This window comes from Microtus ochrogaster, chromosome 10, assembly GCF_000317375.1.
Source record: "Microtus ochrogaster isolate Prairie Vole_2 chromosome 10, MicOch1.0, whole genome shotgun sequence".
NCBI lineage: Eukaryota > Metazoa > Chordata > Mammalia > Rodentia > Cricetidae > Microtus > Microtus ochrogaster.
Genome location: NC_022016.1, coordinates 57,655,788 through 57,675,018, shown reverse-complemented (window position 1 = coordinate 57,675,018; position 19,231 = coordinate 57,655,788). Strand labels below are relative to the sequence as shown.

General features: G+C 34.9%; 1 protein-coding gene across 1 annotated transcript in view; it reads right to left on the bottom strand.

The window, feature by feature from the left end:
* Zmym4 (zinc finger MYM-type containing 4) overlaps positions 1–19,231 on the bottom strand; it is a 127,087-nt gene that overhangs the window by 61,426 nt on the left and 46,430 nt on the right. The window contains exons 3-7 of the mRNA XM_013348319.2: positions 13,824–14,345; positions 12,049–12,110; positions 11,533–11,703; positions 3,560–3,644; positions 3,086–3,341 (exon numbers count right to left, since the gene is read on the bottom strand). Of these exons, the coding sequence (XP_013203773.1) occupies positions 3,086–3,341; positions 3,560–3,644; positions 11,533–11,703; positions 12,049–12,110; positions 13,824–14,345 (1,096 nt within the window). The remainder of the gene's footprint in view (positions 1–3,085; positions 3,342–3,559; positions 3,645–11,532; positions 11,704–12,048; positions 12,111–13,823; positions 14,346–19,231) is intronic.

The window sequence follows — 19,231 nt, the reverse complement described above, 5'->3', positions numbered from 1 at the left end:
GTGTAGGTGTGTGTATGGAGACATATTTCTGTATACCAATGTGAGTTTTATATGGTAATTTTAAAATAAGTGATAAATCTTTAAAGAAGTATCTATGGTTCTCATGAAAGAATTACTGACATCTTGGAAATTGCTGACACCTAAAATGATTAAGGATGTATGTTATTATATCAGACAATCAGATTTATTTCATAATTAAAAAACAGCAAACAAGAAAGGTAAAAATAAAAGGCAAAATAATTATTGTTTTCAATCTAATTTAATCATATAATAATTTTGAACATACCTATACTAGAATATAAAAACTCAGAATACGGATAAGTATTGTTTGTTTGTTTGCTTGTTTTTTGTTTATTTTGTTTTACAAGACAGGGTTTCTCTATGTAACAGCCCAGGTTGCCCTGCAACTAGTTCTTGTAGACCAGGCTGGCCTTGAACTCACAGAGACCAGCCTCAATCTCAGCCTCCTGAGTGCTGGGATTAAAGGCGTGCACCACCACCAACAGCCTAAGTATTCACTTTTAAAAGCACATGTTATAACCAAAACAGCAAAAACAAAAACCTCTACTTTGAGTAAATTAATCTTGCCAGAAATAGTAGTGAAAGTCAATTTAAACATTGCCTTATATAAGATACGGCTATAATTATAATAGTTTTTCTCTAAACTTAAGGTCACTAAATAAATCATCCAATGTTAGTTATCTACTAGATTAACTATATAGAAGTACGCACAACAAAGTACATACCTCTACATTATTTTCATTGAACACTGACAGGTGATAATGTGTATTTACTACACATAATATGATGTTTTAATTTAAAGCATATCTTTATGGTCAAATGGCTAAAGTTACTTATATATTGCAATACATGAACTCAATTTGAAGGGGAAGGTGGAGTTTTGTTTTTTAAGATTTATTTATTTAGTATATAAACAGTGTTTAGTCTACATGAATTCCTGCACACCAGAAGAGGAGAACAGATCTCATTTTAGGAAGTTGTGAGCCACCATGTGGTTGCTGGGAATTGAACTCAGGACCTCGGGAAGAGCTCTTAGCCTCTGAGGGGTCTCTCCGGTCCAAAGGTGGAGGTTTAGTTTTTGATTTTTTGTTTTTAGTTTCCAAGACAGTTTCTCTGTGTAGCTCTGGTTGTGCTGAACTCTCTCCCTCTAGACCAGGTTTGGCCTTGAACTCAGAAATGCAACTGCCTCTGCCTCCAGAGTGCTGGGGTGAAAGAAGTGTGGCACCACACCTGACTTTTGAACAAAGAACTTTAAAATATAATAGCAATAATCACTGTGTTCCATAATAAATTGCTTCAATTTATTCCTTAAATTGTAAATCACCAAGAACACCAATATTATTATTGAATCAATTTTAACTTTAAACAAAACTAGACCAAATTTCCTAACCTATCCAAACAAAGCACATGGCTCTAGATCACTTTTAGTCATATACAAGTATTAGAGACATTCACCAGATAAAACTATAAGCACTGAAGAATTGCTCCAAACTGAATACACCCTTCCCTAAATGAACAGTATCACTGAAATATTTCAACTTTCACATTTTTTCCCAGATTTTGGAATATTTGCACAAATATTATTGGTTAAGCATCCCTGATCTGAAAAATCTTAAGAATGCTCAAAACCACAAAATTTCTGGGTACGTTTATTATTCAAAAGGTTTTGAATACTGGGATTTCTATTTGTGAGTCTCAAACTGGATAACCTTAAAAGAAAATCCCAAAACAAACCAAAACAAAACAACAACAACAACAAAAAAAAGCTGTCGTATTTGTTATTTTAAGGAATAGCAAGGTTACCAAAACAAACAAACAAAACTACAACTTCCAAAGGAGAACACTGTCCAGTCTACACTGAGATACATGAAACACAGTAATTTAAAGTGCAATGCTACTGGATAATACAGCCAAATGTAACTTTTCAGTTATCCCTGAGAGGTGAATAAAGACAGATATACATAGATGATTGGGAGATATCACAGTGGTTATGGCTGCCCTTCCAGAGGATCTGGGTTCAATTCTCAGCACCCACATGGCAGCTTACGATGGTCTGTGTCTCCAATTACACACTTTCTTCAGACTTCTGAGAGCACCAAACACAAGTGTAGTACAGGGATATACATGCAGGTAAAAACGCCCATGAAAATAAAACAAACAGTAATTTTTAAAAGTTTAAAAGAGATTTGTATGAAACTAAGTTATGGAAAAGTATTTACATATACTCAAATTTCTGTTAAGTCTATGGTCTAACCAATTCAGAAGACAAGAAAACTGAACAAGTGTAAACCCTGAAAGATGAATAATAAACTGTAGTTTAAATTGAGAGAGAGGCGAAGAAGTTTCAAAACACCAAAAAAGTATCATTACTTTTTCTTTTTCTTGTGTGTGGGGGGGTGACGTTGGCCTCTCTATGTAGCCCACAGAGATCAGTCTTCCACTACTGAATGTGCTACTACACCCAGCGTCTCATTTTTTTAGTTGCTCTAGTAATAATTTACTAACACCTTATAAAATTTATAAGGGTGATCTTAGTATTTCCCCAAAATATCAAGATAATTTTAATTAAGCCAAGGTTCATATACCTTTTTGCTATTTAACATTTCAATAGAACTTCTAAAGGTTCAGAGATACTAGATAAAGTGTATGTGTGCACGCACATGTATGCACATATGAGAAGTCATTTAAAGTTAGACAAAAATTTAGATATATTGCAACTATATAACACATAGGAAACCTAACTGTAAATATGTGTGGCACCTAGGATCTATTATCAACAACTGCAGAAAGAACTGCTGTGGTGCTAGAATAGTAAAATGTAAGGAATCTTAACTAATAAAAAGGAAAGGGTTAATTTAAAATCACTCCTTAAACTAAAAGAAAGCTGAGCACTTCCTACTCAAAAAACAGAAAGCAGCAACAACATGGTGGCACTAAATTCTGTGGTATTCCTTTAAAAAAAGAAACCACAGTAAAGTAAAAATTCAAATATAGCACACAGGTTAAAAAACAAACACTAAGAGAAACAAAGGAACAGAAAAGATAATTTAGAACTCTGTTATACTTTGAGCAACTTGAACAAGTCTTCTTGGTAAGAGGAAGTGGCAGGCGGGCAGGTGGAACTGTGTATCCAGTGAGGCACAGTGTAGAGCAGAAGAGCTGAGTAGACCCTTTCCTCTGATAAGCAGTCTGCCCCTTCTGGAGGATTTTTTTACAACCGGAACAGGAAACTCGAACAGCTGTGGCTGGAACTGAAGGAAGCATTTTATTCATGCCAGGTGATGCCAGAGAAGGCTGAAAGCCAGTAGTCAACTGTGGAGCTTTAAAAAAAGGAAAAGAACATTGAAAGGAAAAAACTTACTTTTGATCTTGTATTTTATGCATCAGTACTTTTCTAGAGCTAGTTTGGAACCTGGTATTAACTATGGACTATACAATATAAAGGATTCTAAATGAACAAAGAACAGCCTAGTTTATTAACCTCTGATTTACGCTGGCCAGAATAAACACAATTCATTTATTCAGGGCTGATTCTTACCAAGAGGACTGCCACTGACTGAAAACACAGCACTAATTTTCAGTTCCCCCTCTGGAGTTTTTTGCTGTTGGCCATGACTATATTCCTTTAAAAAAGAAAAATAATAAATAAATATAGAGAAAAGACTAAATTCTAAAGAAATCAAGACATATTACTGTTGCTGCATAGAAGTGGAAAATGTTTATAACATTAGCATTAATAAATGACACACAAAGCAGTAAACAACTTATAACGAACAAGGGCAAATTTGATTGTATATGCTGAGAATAAGGACGGAAAAAATGAATGTTAGCTACCAAAATAGCATGATGTAGCACTACTAGATCGTTTTTAAATTATTTCTAAAATTTTTCTTTAATATTATAGTACTGTAACTTTTTATTATAAAAGTAATACACAATCACAATAGAACATTTATTTAGAAATAAAGAGAAAACTTCTATTCTGATTTCCATCACCTCAAAAGGACTGCTGTGGCTCTGTGGTATATTTCTTTCCAGTCTTTTCCCTTTTCTAGTCAAAGAAAAGTTTTGTTTCATTACAGTTATAATTATTCTAAATAATTTTTTCTTATGAATTCATGTCTGATTATTGGAATTATTATATATTCTTGCATATTTCTCTACAATAACTTCTAGTGGTTAAATATCAGCATTTATAAGACCTGAGTCCAAGAACCAGTAGCCTAGGTAGTCTAAGAATTCTAAAAGAACATTTTAAACACTATATTGTTGACATAACTTAAAAGAAAAAAATTTAGATTTATTATTTTATATACATGAGTTTTTGCCTGAATATATGTACACTTCATGCATGTCTGGTGCCCATGGAGGTTAAAAGAGGACACTGGATCCCCTGGAACTATAGTTACATATGTTTGTCAGCCCCACTATGCAGATGCTGAGAAATAAACCCATATCCTCTCAAGAAGCAGCCAGTACTCTTAACCTATGTGCCAAACTCTCCAGCCTTAAATAAGTTTTAAATACAAATAAACATTTTAAGTCACTTATAGACATCATACACCAGAATTCCAGTATATATTTTTCAGGGCTATTCTTTAACTGTACAAGTATACTTGTCACCTGTAACAGCGCTAAGTAATAGTTGTTTTATCATTTTAACATACTTATTACAACAAAGCTTGCGAAATAATACAGAGACCCATTATCAGAATTGTGGGTATCTCAGACATACTTCCTTTTGGTGGTGGGTATAACAATACACTACACTAGAAGGACTATTGATATTTATTATATATACACAGTGACAAGTCAGATTAAACAGTTGAAGCTGACATGAAATATGTACATGGGACTCAGGCACAGAACAAAGAGTGCCCAAATCCTTGACAATTAGGAGAGCATTGTTCTTTTGGTGTTACTTTTGTTTTTGAGGCAGGGTTTCACTGTACAGCCCTGAATGGCCTGGAACTTGCTAAAAAGACCAAATGAGGCCCAAACATGCTGCCTCTGGCTCCCAAGGATTTGGATTACAGGTGAGTACCACCGCAAATAAATAATACAGAATATTCCTTAAAAAAAAAATCAAAACTCATGCAAAACTCCATGACTAATATAATAGCATTGTAACTTCTTAAAAAGGCAGCATCAGTACTATTCACCATTTCCTGCCTTTTCCTCAGGCTCTAATACAGGGATGCATGGCACTGATGAGTAATGGCAACAATGTTGGTATACTTAATATATTCAGCACAGTGAGTGAAGGAATGCAATGATGAATATCACACCCCCACCCCAATTTATCAAGACAGGGATTTTCTGTGTAACAAAAACCCTAGCTGTCCTGAAAACTGCTTTGTAAAGCCAGGTTAACCTCAAATACACAAAGATCCACCTACCTCTGCTGGGATTAAAGAAGTGTTCCATACACCCTGCTGATAAATATCTTTTATCAAGTAGAATTACTAGGTTACAAGATCCATCTTAAAGATTTTTGAGACATTATAAGATTGTTTTTATCCAAACAAAACTGATTTTTGGGTTGTTTTGGGTTGATGATTTGTTTTCTTTTTTCCTTTTTGGTTTTTTCTTTCTTTCTTTCTTTTTTTCTTTTTTTTGTTTTTTTGTTTTTTTGTGTAACTCTGAGTGTCCTCAGAACTCAATCTGTAGACCAGGCTGGCCTCTAACTCACAGACAACTACCTGCCTCTGCCTCCCTAGTATTGGGATTAAAGGTACACACCACCATGTCTGGCTATCAAACAAAACTGTTCTGACTCCAATAACTAATGAGGAGGGAGGGAGAACAATTAAAAGATTTTTTGTACTTGTTTTCATTTGTAGCTATCTTTAATGTTCACTTACAAGTGCATTATGCTATTACAATATTAACCTAGATAGCATTTCTCATCAACATTTCTTCTGAGTTAATTTTTTTATGTACTAAGAGGCTTCCATTAATGCCAAAATTTTGACAATCTTTACCTTTGTGATTTCTTCTATCTCTTACCAAGTTTTACTTCCATAATAAAATAATAAGGAAGTGGTTTCACTGTTTATAATACAGTCCTTTAATCCAGGGATCAGCAAACTTTATCTGCAAAGGGCCAGATAGTAAATATTTTTGACTTTGCAAACCATATGGTCTGATCTATATCACAACTGCCCAACTCTGCCCTGGTAGAGCAAAGGCGCCCACAGACAACATGTAAATAAATGAACATGACAAAGTTCTGATAAAACTTTATTTCTAAGAGCAGTGGTTGAACAACAGACTTAAAAATAGGGTGGATTTGATTTGACTAGCCACTGATAACTTTCCAGTGCTAGCTACAGTTCACTTGGGATTGGTAAGCTTCTTTGACTACATAGAATTTTTTTCGTCTTAACAGAATCAATACAACATATTAAATCCTGAGAAAAAAAAATTCTCATGGGCTATGCTGTTATCATCAGTTTGATTAAACTTGCATACTATTCTGATGAAACTATACGATGTTTAACTGTTTACACGGTTTTCCACTCAACCTCTCCAAATACAATTGAAAGCATGTATGCATCATATATGTATGTGTATACTTACTCCTCAAAACATCAGAACCTAATCACCAGTATGTTTATGTATCTGTATCATTAAGAATAGTTGACACCATTAACACTTCTTACACTTTTTTAAAAACCAGTCTCACCATTCATTCAAGTCATCTTTTATCTACTTTTTAGTTGATATCTATTAATAATATTGGCTCTCAACTGGGAAACTGATCCATAGAACTATTACAGTCTTTTCTATAATTATTATTTTACCTTCAACTCCACTTAACTATCATAAGTTCTATTAATGCTCTGATAAAATTTATTACTTTATTTCCCATTTCTATTACATTCTCTTCTAATTCCCTTTATAATACATTAGCATGTTTTGTGCCAAAGTAAAAATGCTAAGATCAATAATCTTTATTATTTTAATAATTACAAGGTTCCCATAATTATGCTTTCAAATTCAGAATTTGTGCTAGCATAGTTATTTCCTTGCCACAGTAAACAGAATATACATAAGAAATGTATCATGAATTATGTGATATATCATTTGGTAGATACAGATACTCAAAAGTACTCCTGAGTGCTGGGAATAAAGGTATGTGGCACTGTCACTTTTCTTTTTAAGACGAGATCTCATTGTATAGCCCTGGATAGAAGGAACTTATTATATAAATCAGGGGCTGCCCTCAAACTCACAGAGATCAGCCTATCTCCAAGTATAGGGATTAAAAGCAAGTACTACCTACCATACCTGGCAAGTACTAATTTTTTTTATATTAACTTATCCTGACATACCTATGCATATATCTGAAAGCACATTTCTAATACAAAAATTCTTACCCCAGAAAACTCCAGAGCGCTTGGTCTGTCTATATCCTCTACAATGACTAATAATCCATGCTTTGTAAGAAAAAAAAATACCTGATGACTCCAATGCTTTCAAAAACAAAATAAAATACAACTAACTAAAAACCAGAGGTCAAATAAAAATTGCTTATCTTTCCCTTGCTGAACACAAAGGAAGGCCTTATTAATGCCACAGGGTAAATGATATTGAAAATGAACATCTCCTATGGCAAAATGAATGACATAATGCAAGCAAAGCTCCAACATTTGCACAACTGCATTATACTTTCATAGTCTATGAACCATTGCTGTGATAATTAGGCAATTTGCTTTTCCATTTTCATTTACTTCAATGAAAGACTACAAAAATTAGTTCTATCTTCATTCATAGCAGAAAAGAAAATAATAAAGATATCAACATTAGTATTATCTAAGTTTCAGGTGCTATGGAAAAATAACTGAGATCTTTGGCTCTCTTTAAGAGTTTCTCTTTGAGAACTTTATCTAGATCCCCCCTTTTTAAATCAAACAGCTAACTACAGAAAAATAGTCTAACAAAAATAAGACCTAGATTATCAACCTAGATTGATTCTTTCCTGGCCATTTGGCCTTGAATAACTAAATTAAGCTATGACATTTAGCTTCCTAATGTAGACACAGGATAACATATTCTGTACTTAGACCACACACTCACAGTTGTTAGAAAGATAAAACAAAATAATATAAAAAAAAATCAACAACTATTTTTTTAAACTACAGAAATACTACTATAAAATGCAATGAGATTAGAATGAATAAATGAATCTGAAAAGCCAAATGATTTTATGCTAGGTAAAAGAAGCAAGAAGATGACTAACAAGTAACTAAACACAATGGGGTATAACTGAGATACATATATGGACATTTCAGCAACCTAGTGGTCTGAATGTAGACCAACTTGAACAGTAAAAAGCACACTGAAAGCAAAACTACAAAACTAAGCAGAGAGAGAAGTCACTAGTACATGATGATTAAAGAAAAGGGTAACCAGAGTCACAAATTCTGTCACTACGTTATGAGTACTGTTTGTGACACCAAATAAATGCTATTTTGTAATTCCTACTTCTGGGCTATTAAGAATGAGTAAAATTAATAAAGTGTTACACAGTACTGAAAAAGGAAGAAATCTGGATTTCAGTGATTGGGGAGGGGTATAAGAAAGCATGCAGGAAATGAGGGGGTAGAATGTAGGCGGGAAGGGGAGAGTGAAAAGGAAAGAACCAGCATCTAGAGTTAGCTATATTTGGCCTCTTCCCTTGCAGGATTTCTGGAACTACCACAGGTCTGACTGAAAACAGAAACAAGTGCTCAGGGAAACCCACCTCTAGCCACTCATGTGCTGTGATTAGTCTACTATGGAGACAGGACAAAGACCATTGTGTGACTCTGTGTCTATCAGAACCTACCCACAGGAATGCCTACTCCCAAGAGACCAAACAAATAAGTAGTGAGCACCTGAAGCAGTTCTTCCCCATAATCATTATAAAACTCAATATTCAGTATTTTATAACATATTTTGTAACTTTGAGTATGTGTATAGAATACAGGCACCTCTATCCATTCCAGCCTATTGATACTCTCTAGCCACTGGAAGCTCTGCTTTGAAAAACAATACTAATAATTTTCCCAATACCTTCTATCCCCTACTTACTTATTTAACTTTACCCTTTATCCTGAGGAAAGCTCAATGGGTCACATACAAAAGAAAGAAAAGCTTTCAGTACTCTCCAGCATAATGATTTCTTATGAATTTTCCTTGTCCACATGGGGATATGAGAGATTAGAAATGGTTATAATCTTCACATGAACACAAGGACACATGAATTTTCCCAGGCAATCAGGACATTTACAACTAATTCAAATACCCAAGATTTCCACTTCTCTTGTTTCTATAAACTACTTTTAATCTAACATCTACTGAAATATTTTCAAATTCATTCTACTGTCTTTGTTGAGCCAACTGCACTCATATCTACCCAATTTCTGTAGGTCTATCACCATCCTCATTTCTCTACCTGTTCTATAGTATTGTTGAATTCTTGTCTGTGTTGTCAACTACCTCAATAAAAAATTGTGTGCCTATTCCTTTAAGAGGTCAAACCCCACAGACTGAAGAAATAGGATAGGTCTCACTGAACTCTCTCTTTGGAGTTAATGAGCCACGCTCTGATCGAACAATTCCTAATTTATGGTACCTGGATCTTCCATGGTCCTTGCCACATATGCTATGCTGAGCTAAATCACGTATTATGAAACCTCCTGCCACCCCATGAAAAGATATAAAAACAGAGCTTTTCCTTTGTTGGGGTGATTTCTCTGAAGATTTTCTTTTCTAGGTTTCTCCTTTCATCACGTCCTAGCAGCTATTTCTCCTACTCCCACTTATTCATTTATTTATTAATGATCGACTGATTGGGTGGTTTTTCAGGAAAGGGTTTCCTTTGTGTAGTCCTGGCTGTCCTAGAACTCACTCTGTAGAACAGGCTGACCTTGAACTCACAGAAGTCCTCCTGGCTCTGTCTCCCAAGAGTTGGGATTAAATTTAGGTGTGTGCCACTACCCCGCTTACTCCTACTTTTAAACTATCCTTAATGAAGCTCTTCTCCAAACTTTAAAAGGAAGTCTCTTTTCCTTTAAAGTCCTAATATGCTGTTTATGATATACTGTATTGTATACTTTTGCATGGTCTACCTCACATGGCTCCTCTGGTCATGGTGCAATTAAGTGTCAGTGCCTTTCACAAACCACCTGCCACTCCTTCGGTATCTTATACTCTATAGCTGCCTAGTCCTTTTTTTTTCTTTTTTTTTTTTTTTTTTTTTTTTTTTTTTTTTTTTTTTTGACAGGGTTTCTCTGTGGCTTTGGAGCCTGTCCTGGAACTAGCTCTGTAGACCAGGCTGGTCTCGAACTCACAGAGATCCGCCTGCCTCTGCCTCCCGAGTGCTGGGATTAAAGGCGTGCGCCACCATCGCCCGGCTTAGCTGCCTAGTCTTTTCTCTCTTGATCTGAAACAGGGGTGCTCCCTAGGAATATCTGGCAATGTCTGAAAATATTTCTGTTTCAACTGGAGAGGTAGAAGGCTACAAGTGGCAACAAGTATAGGTAGAGACCCTACAAAACACAGAGCATGTTGTCATAACAAAGAACGGGCTTCTTCCAAATATCAGTAATGCTAAGGGTGAGAAATCCTGCTCAAAGAAGACTTCACGAAAAATTCTCTTCCATACATGTCTCATTCACAAATCCCTTATACAGCAAAATAAGGAAAAGGTAAGCTTCCTTAGATATTATTTCAAAGAAACAGCTAATATGTGTTCTCTATTTTTCACTTTCTGAGTTCATGACATCTGAATACAGCTTACCTTCAAATAGCTGCTACTATATTTCATTGCTTAAATCCCTTCCTACAGTTCACAGTAACTACAGCCTGTGGTGTAGCTTCTTTCTTCCATTCCAACCACTGCAATGCCATCAATGGGTAACTTAAGTGACTGCAGAATTTCACTTGCAGGACTCCTATGACTTACTTCCAGAGCAGTCTTGAAACTGTACAGCTAGATCCTTGTCCTTACTACTCAACCATCTTAAACTTAGAATCATGAATCACTCACCAATGCCTCTTTTCCAATAATCTGGTTCTTCAATTAATTAACCCTTCCAAAGATATTTCTGTCCACTAGCCCTCCTGAAAGACAGCTAAAGGCATACCAAACCTGTACCTCATCAGTAGTAGAAGGCTCTATGAATTAAATCATCCCATGTGCCACCCTCCTCCTAAATTTTCACCCTCTTCTGCTGTCTCAAGTCTTGAAACCTCAAAGACTCACCAGTCTCCCAATTCTGTACTAAAATGTCCACAAAACCCACAGTGCTATTAAAACACAGAGAAAATTACAAGTCTTAATTACTCTTCAGGAACACTTTCATGTAATTCTTGCTACAGCCTTGCAAAGCAATTCAAGTTGCTTCAATCACAAACTCTTTTCATCCTGTCAATAAACTATTTACTTAAGCACTTCCTCTTTCAAATGAGTAAGTTGATGTGTGGAACAAAACGAAACAAGGGGAAAGGTCAAATGTTTACTTGAGCATTTTCAGGTTCATCTTTAACTCTGTCTAGTAGTCCCTGCTGAGGCGCCACTGCTTTGTCATACTCATCATCCAAAGGTTCTTCTTTAATTCTAATATTTGACGCAAAGGAATTTCCCAGTTCCGAACCAATGGATTCTTTATTGGCAAATGGATAGCTGGAATCCTAAAACACAATATAAAGGATTAATAAATATTCAAATTTAAAAATTATTCCTCCTCAGGGTTAATACCCAAAGAAAAGCTCACTGGAAATTAATTCTACGGACAGACATCAGTGTCCCTATGCCTAAAAGCTGATGAACTATAGGTCTAAATATTAAATGCAAATAAAGAACCTAAAAGCCAAGGTTTTAAAAAAAAAATCTCCAAAGATGGCCTTATGCAAATAATATTTTTTAAAAAAAAATCAGTGCTTTTTCTAACACAAGCAGAATTTTGAAAGTGACATAAAGAAAACTTTGACACTTGCCACGGTTAACAGCAATCTACATACACACTGAAAACTTACCCTAAAGTTTGTTTCTGGGGTTTGTGGTAAATGAGTATGTAATGTTTCTTCAACTTGATTAGCTATTGAAAGAAAACAAACAAACAAACACATGTATATGAATAACAAATCTTATAAAGAATGACCTAAAAGACTATTATTTGAAATCATCTCACTATTCCAACAAAGAATGAGTGAGCTAAGTTCCAAAGAACACAAAGTTTCATTCAAAGTTCCACACAACCTGCTCTCCCCTACCATTTAGCCTTACCACACAGCTTTCCTTGCTCAAACAGAATGGTGACTTGATTTACTATGCTCTGAAAATTGTTTGTTCTCCTCTGCCACTCTGCTAAGTTCCCCAAGTCTTTCTGTTCTAATACTTAGTTTCCAGACTCTGCTCAGTTCGAAACTCACCTCTATAGGAAAACACCCCTTGTCCACTAAGTCTCTCTCCTAAGAATTTCAAGTGAGTTAGGAATGTGGTTCAGGGGTAGAGCACTTGTCTTAACACGCCAAAAGGTCTGGAGTCTAATACAAAGCATGTAAGGGAATTAGGCAAATTCAGACTAGGTGTGGTGGCTCACACACCTGTTAAAGACTTAGGAGACAAGGTAGGAGAACTGCAGTGAGTTCCAGGCCAGCTTGAGCTGAAGATTAAGACTCTGTCTCAAAAGTGAAAAGAGCAATCACATTAACTAACACCCCAGTTATTTACTCTTCTATTATTATCTTATCTTACACATACAATCTTGGACTATTCAACTCATCATTAGCACCTCTACTTTCTAACTGTCTAATCTCTTCTATTACTAGACAAGCTCCTTCAGAAAAGACTCCCAGAACAATATCCATTAACAGATAGTAAAATATATAGTACATCCTTGAACAATCTTGTATATAATAAATGTTCAGCTAAACAATTACACTTCTTCAAAACACTGATTTGTTCTTTCTGCAATTTATTTCCTTAGATTGTCTGAAGAAGTACATGGATTGATATGGTGTAGCTGCTTTCCTAAATATCAATTTAACATTTAGGAAAGGATTATAATCTTCTTGTAAAAGGAAAAGTCCTAAGAATACAAAGATGAATAAGATAAAAACTGACTCTCAAGAAACAAGTCAATAAATACTATAAATAAGGCATAAAACAAAATTCTGTGGAAATATAAGAAAACCATTCTTAGGAATGACTACAAAGTGGGAAAGATTTATGAATTATGTTTCAATGGATAAGAAGTAATTTTATAGGTGTATATATACAAAGAGAGTAAAAGTGAAACATCAAGAGAGGAAAGCATACAAGAAATGTGTGATACATTAAAGAACAGGACTAGATCTAGAATAGAGGGTGCCTTGTGCAAAGAGAATCAAAAGGAACTTTAATGAACTAAAACAGAAAATGGAGCACTTTGTTTCAACTCTCTAGTTTAGACTAATAGATAGGATAGCAATTTAACTCAGTGCTTACAGCACAAAGACGCTAAGTCTTTCAGATTCTAATATTCAACCAAAGAAAATAAACAGGTGATACAAGCATCTTGCCTTTCATCAAAATATTGCAACTCAAGAAGGGGAAAAACTACGGCTTAGAGCTATTTTTCAACCACTTACACCACAACTAAATGTTATGGAGAGAAATTCAATCACTTTGAAGAATAAGGACAAAATAAAAACGAGAGCTTACAAGGAGTTTAAAACTGTTCATATTTCATTTAACATTACAAGTAATAAAAGCTCCATTATAGGTACTTTGTTATTGTGCTTTATGGTTCTATTCCAATAATTATTACCTGCTTTATCAAAAAAACTGCTTTTCAACCTTGAATCCAAACCTTTATGGGGTTTATCCAACCGTTTTTCACGTTCATGATAAGTTAAGTCTCTATTTTTCTCCTTTCCAGAAAATGTCTCTTTGCTGTTTTCTCTTACTAAACAAAAATCTTTCCGTATTGATTTAAAGACAGAAACCTGATCAAACTGTTTAGGAAAGTCTTTTTTTAATTTATTTTGAATTTGCATTTCGTTTTCATTGTCTGATTCATGATGAGAGGCTCTTCTCTCTACTTCCAAACTATCATCAGTATGAATTGAAGAAACCAGATTGTCCTTTGAACTAAAATCCTGTTCATCCTCATTGTCACTACTAACGACTGGAATTCCTGCAAGATCCCCAGAGCTCAAAAAATAATCATCTTCGTCCAGCAATGAATTTTCAGATCCTGTTTGATTCGGCATTCCATAAGACATGCTGGCAAGGGTAGGAGTTAAGTTGTGGTCTGTGTCTTCAGACATTTCTGTATCCATGACACCACCTTAAAAAGTAAGAAACTGTTTAGACAAGTGACAGTACTGAGGATGACCGCAGTTATAAGGTCTGTCTGCCATTTAAACCAATATATTTCTTTTTGTCAAACAAAATATAGGTAATATTACAACAGTAATCATTTAGCATCTCTGATGAGAATATCCCTGACACTTAAGGAAACAGGAAGCCTAAACTTGAAAGACCAACTTCAGGTTACAAAGAAAACAACATGATATTGAGAAAGGAGCACCAACTCCTGAAACAGACCTATTTGCATTGAAATTACAAAGCAAAAAAATTCTCCATCTGTATATAAAACAATCTAATACTCACCTTGGAAATTAGTTTTGTGGTGAGGTTTAATAACAGTATTTATAAAAAGCTCCTCGCAAATTAAAACAAAGAAAGGAATACAAAAGTGATAATTATAATTTTTAATATTATGTGTTCTGCAGAGTTGAGACTAAAACATTCATAATAATATAATGCAGGTCTTTAATCCCAGAATCCCATTTTTCTCTGCACTCACACAGATTCAATAAAGTAAAAGTTTACTATGCTAAGTATGCAAACATAAAAATAAATTTAGCTAACATGCTACCCTTCATAACTCTAAGCCGGTCTGTCCTATTACAAAGATTCAGCTTTCCTTCACACATCTCTTTTTTAAACAAGTTTTACCTAGCTTTACTTTAACAACAAAGCATTAGTTCACTGGTCTCAGAAGTTCCCACTAGAATTGCCCACAACAACCTCAGAGTCACAGCCAGCTGTGTAAAAAGTTTATCTCTTTGATACTGTACTTCTTCCTACATATTAATTTATTTTATACTCTGTTCATGGCTTCAATATTCTCCAAGATTCCAAGTTTCTTGTTTCACATACTCAGACTAAATTATTTTATTCATTTGTATATATCTTGACCTGTGCTATTGACTTTTTCTTTCTTTTTTGGAACCATGGTACTTTAGGATGAAAGCCAGAAGCTTGTGCGTTCTAGGCAAGCACTTTCCCAAACAGATATACCCCAACTTTAACTTCCTCTTTTCTTCCAAGATAGATTTAGTGAGGCTGGAGAGATGGCTCAGTGGTTAAGAGCACTGACTGCTCTACCAGAAAACATGGGTTTGATTCTCAGCACCCAGATTGTGGCTAACAAACCTCTGTAACTCTAGTTCCAAAGGATTCCAATACCTTCTACTGGATGCACAGATATATGTTCAGACAAAAAAAAAATCACACACATAATATAAAAATAAATAGAACCACGTGGCTGTGGAGCATAGCTTTAATCCCAGCACTTGCGAGGGAGAAGCAGGTGGATCTCTATGAGTTTGAGGTCAGCCTAGTCTACAGAGCGAGTTCCAGGACAATCAAGACTGACTCATGAAGAAAACCTGTCTTGATAAAAATGAATGAATGAATGAATGAATGAATGAATGAATGAATGAGCGAACGAATGAATAGATCCCAAGGTAGATTTAGGTACCTCCATTTAATAAGCTCTCCTCCCCTAAGGAACTCCAACTTACCTAAGTGCAAACTCATTCATTCATTTCAAACGTGCAGTTCTTATTTCTCCCTTACTTGAGTAAATGATTCACCAACAATTATTCAAGAGAAAAAATTATTTCAATTCCTCTTTCCCATGAATAAATTCTATCAATGATATTACTTCATGTCTCTAAAATTAATATCTTCTATTCAGTACCTAATTCTGACAGTCCAAATCTCTTCCTGTCCTATATTTTCAGTGCACTAAATCCACATAACTACCTACAAAGTAAGTGCATCCTTACAATTCCTATGCCTAAATCACATTTAATTGGTCCAAGAATAGGCAAAAAGGATCTTGTCAAAAGTAAAGTCAAGACAGAAAATATTAATAGCATATTTGTTTAATCAGTTCAAAAAGCTTTCTGTGGTTAGCTGTTTAACTTGGATCTATAATCTAATAAAAATCCTTTGTTTATTTACAATCACGATTTAACTATGCAGAGTCCAAATAAAAATTTCCTTCAAGATACTGTCTCCAAAGACATGTTTCTAAAATGTAAGTTAGTCCATAACCCTTGATGAGCTCCCACAGCCCCCTGTTCTATAAGGCAAGCCACAGCCATTCATAGCACATATGTGGTAAATAAGTACTACCACAGGTTATAAGGACAAAATATAAAGGTAAAAACTCTGATAATGGCTGCTGTTACTTACAAAGCTACAAAGATGATTGGGGGGACCTACTAACAATATGACAACGGGGGGGTCAAGACTGGAGTTCATAATAAAAATCAAAATCAGAAAAACAGAAACCCTTATATGTTTACATCAGTAAAATGTTTGATAATTAGTGTGAAATAAAAAAATGGAAAAATTCTAATTATATGCTTTTCAAAACAGTTCACAAAGGGTTAGAGAGACTGTTCAGCAGTTAAGGGCACTCGATGATTTTGCAGAAGACTTAATACACTTATAGAGAACTTGGGTTCAGTTCCCAGCACATATATGGTGACTCACAGCCATCTGTAACACCAGTTCCAGAATCTGATATCCCATTCTGGTCTCTGCAGGCACCAGGCACTCATGTAGCACACTTACATACATGAAAACACCCATAGGCATAAAATTTAAAAACTAAATCTTTAGAGCCAAGTGTAGTGCCCACTCCTTTAATATCAGCACTCAAAAAACAGAAACAGCTTTAATCCCAGCACTTGCAAGGGAGAAGCAGGTGGATCTCTGTGAGTTTGAGGCCAGGCTGGTCTGCATAGAGAGTTCCAGGACAGCAAGGACTACACAGAGAGATTCTGTTTTAAAATAAAGGTTACAGAATTAGCTCAGCAGTTAAAGAGAACTAGCTGCTCTTCCAGAGAACCTGGGTTCAATTCCCAGGATTCATATGGCAGCTAACAACTGCCTGTAACTCCAGTTGCAGGGGATTCGACACCATCAAACAGAAATATAGGCAGACAAAATACCAATATACACACATAATAAAAATAAAATAATTTAAAATGAAATCACACAATAGATGGTAAAAGGATGCTAAATTCTTTTGGTTTTTTTTTTCTTTTTTGAGACATGATTACTTTATGTAGCCTTGGCTGTCCCAGAACTGGCTTTGAAGACCAGGGAAGCCTCGAACTCATTAGATCTACCTGTCTCTGCCTCCAAGTGCTGAAATGGAAGATGTGCATCCTATCACTTGAGACAGACACTAAATTCTGAGGGGAAATGTACAATAAAGAACTCGCAGGTGAGGCATCAACATGCCTACTTTCTCATGGCACACAGCAAAGACAGGCAGGAAATGAAAGACTGCACAGAGTGAACAAAATTGGAGATATTTTCAAAGCCTTGTTTTCCAATTGCTTAAAACATCATCGAAAGAGATTAGGGAGATATACAGCCCAGCATTCTATCAGCTATAAGCATTCTAAAGTCTTCTTCTCTATTGAGCAAGCCATGTACTATGTACTCTCAAACTGTTTCATGAATGAAATGCATGTAATAAGGTAGTCAATTTAAGTTCTATAATAAATAAAAAATCAATACTAACAAATAATATTGCAAGAAACTTTGATACCTGTTTACATTAACAGGTAACAGGACAGAAAGAGACAGGCATTCAGAAAAACCTGACATGAAACTCACATGGAAATTACTTCCAGATAAATCTAAGTTCAAACATTAAAAGAAAAATAAGAGGGGGCTGGAGAGACGGCTCAGAGGTTAAGAGCACTGACTACTCTTCCAGAGTCCTGAGTTCAATTCCCAGCAACCACATGGTGGCTCACAACCATCTATAATGAGATCTGGTGCCCTCTTCTGGCATGCAAGCATACAGGGAAGGAATGTTGTATACATAATAAATAATTAAAAAAAAAAGAAAGAAAAATAAGAGAAGCCATGTTACAATTATTAAGTCAGAAGGTAATAGCCAATATTTTAATGACAAAAAGTATCAGTATAAAACACAAATTTACTGAATTAAAATGTAAAATAAAAATGCGACTACAAACACTAATAAAATTAATCAAAAAACAAAGGATAAAAGTTAAAATGACTTCACTATACTGCATAGCAAAGGGCAATAAAGAAACAACCAAAACATATAAAAGCAAGAATTTTAATAAACATTCCACACATAGGAAGAGACCAACAATCAACAAGAGAAATGTCAATTAATAATACAATGAGCTACAGAATGACAGTAAGACAAGAATGCTATAGGACAAGGTTAGCAACTATGACCCCAAAACCATAAAATATAGAGAGAAAAGATTGTAGCAGAAATTAAATATGGACTTTGGAAAGCCTAAAATATGTTACTGTTAAATCCTTAGCAAAGAACATTTCCCAACCCTTATAGTTAAATACTGATGATAGGAATGAATGTAAACAAAAAAGTTAGTTTAAGGCCAGTCTGAGCTACATAAGAATTTTTGCAGATAGACAGACCGGCAGACAAACAGACTGGAAACATTTCTTTTCACCAGTGAAGCAAATTAATTACAGTACATACATTGACAGACTATTCACAGTTACTTTTAAAAGTGAGGTGGCCAGATGTGGTCACACACATCTTTAATGTCACCCTTTAGGAGGTGGATTTCTGTGAGTTTTAGGCCAGCCAGGATACACAATGAATGCTTCCTTTTTTGTTGTTGTTTTCATATCTATTTGTTTGTTTATGGTTTTTCTTTTTTTTTTTTTTTTTTTTTTTCGAGACAGGGTTTCTCTGTGGTTGGAGCTAGCACTTAACTAAACAAAATAACTTTTTCTTTTTTTTTTTAATTAAAAAAAAAAAACAAGCTTATAAACTTGAATGTCTTTGAAGGTGCTCTCAGTTACTTGTCTTTTTTTTTTTTTCTGGTGTTTTGAGACCAGGTTTCT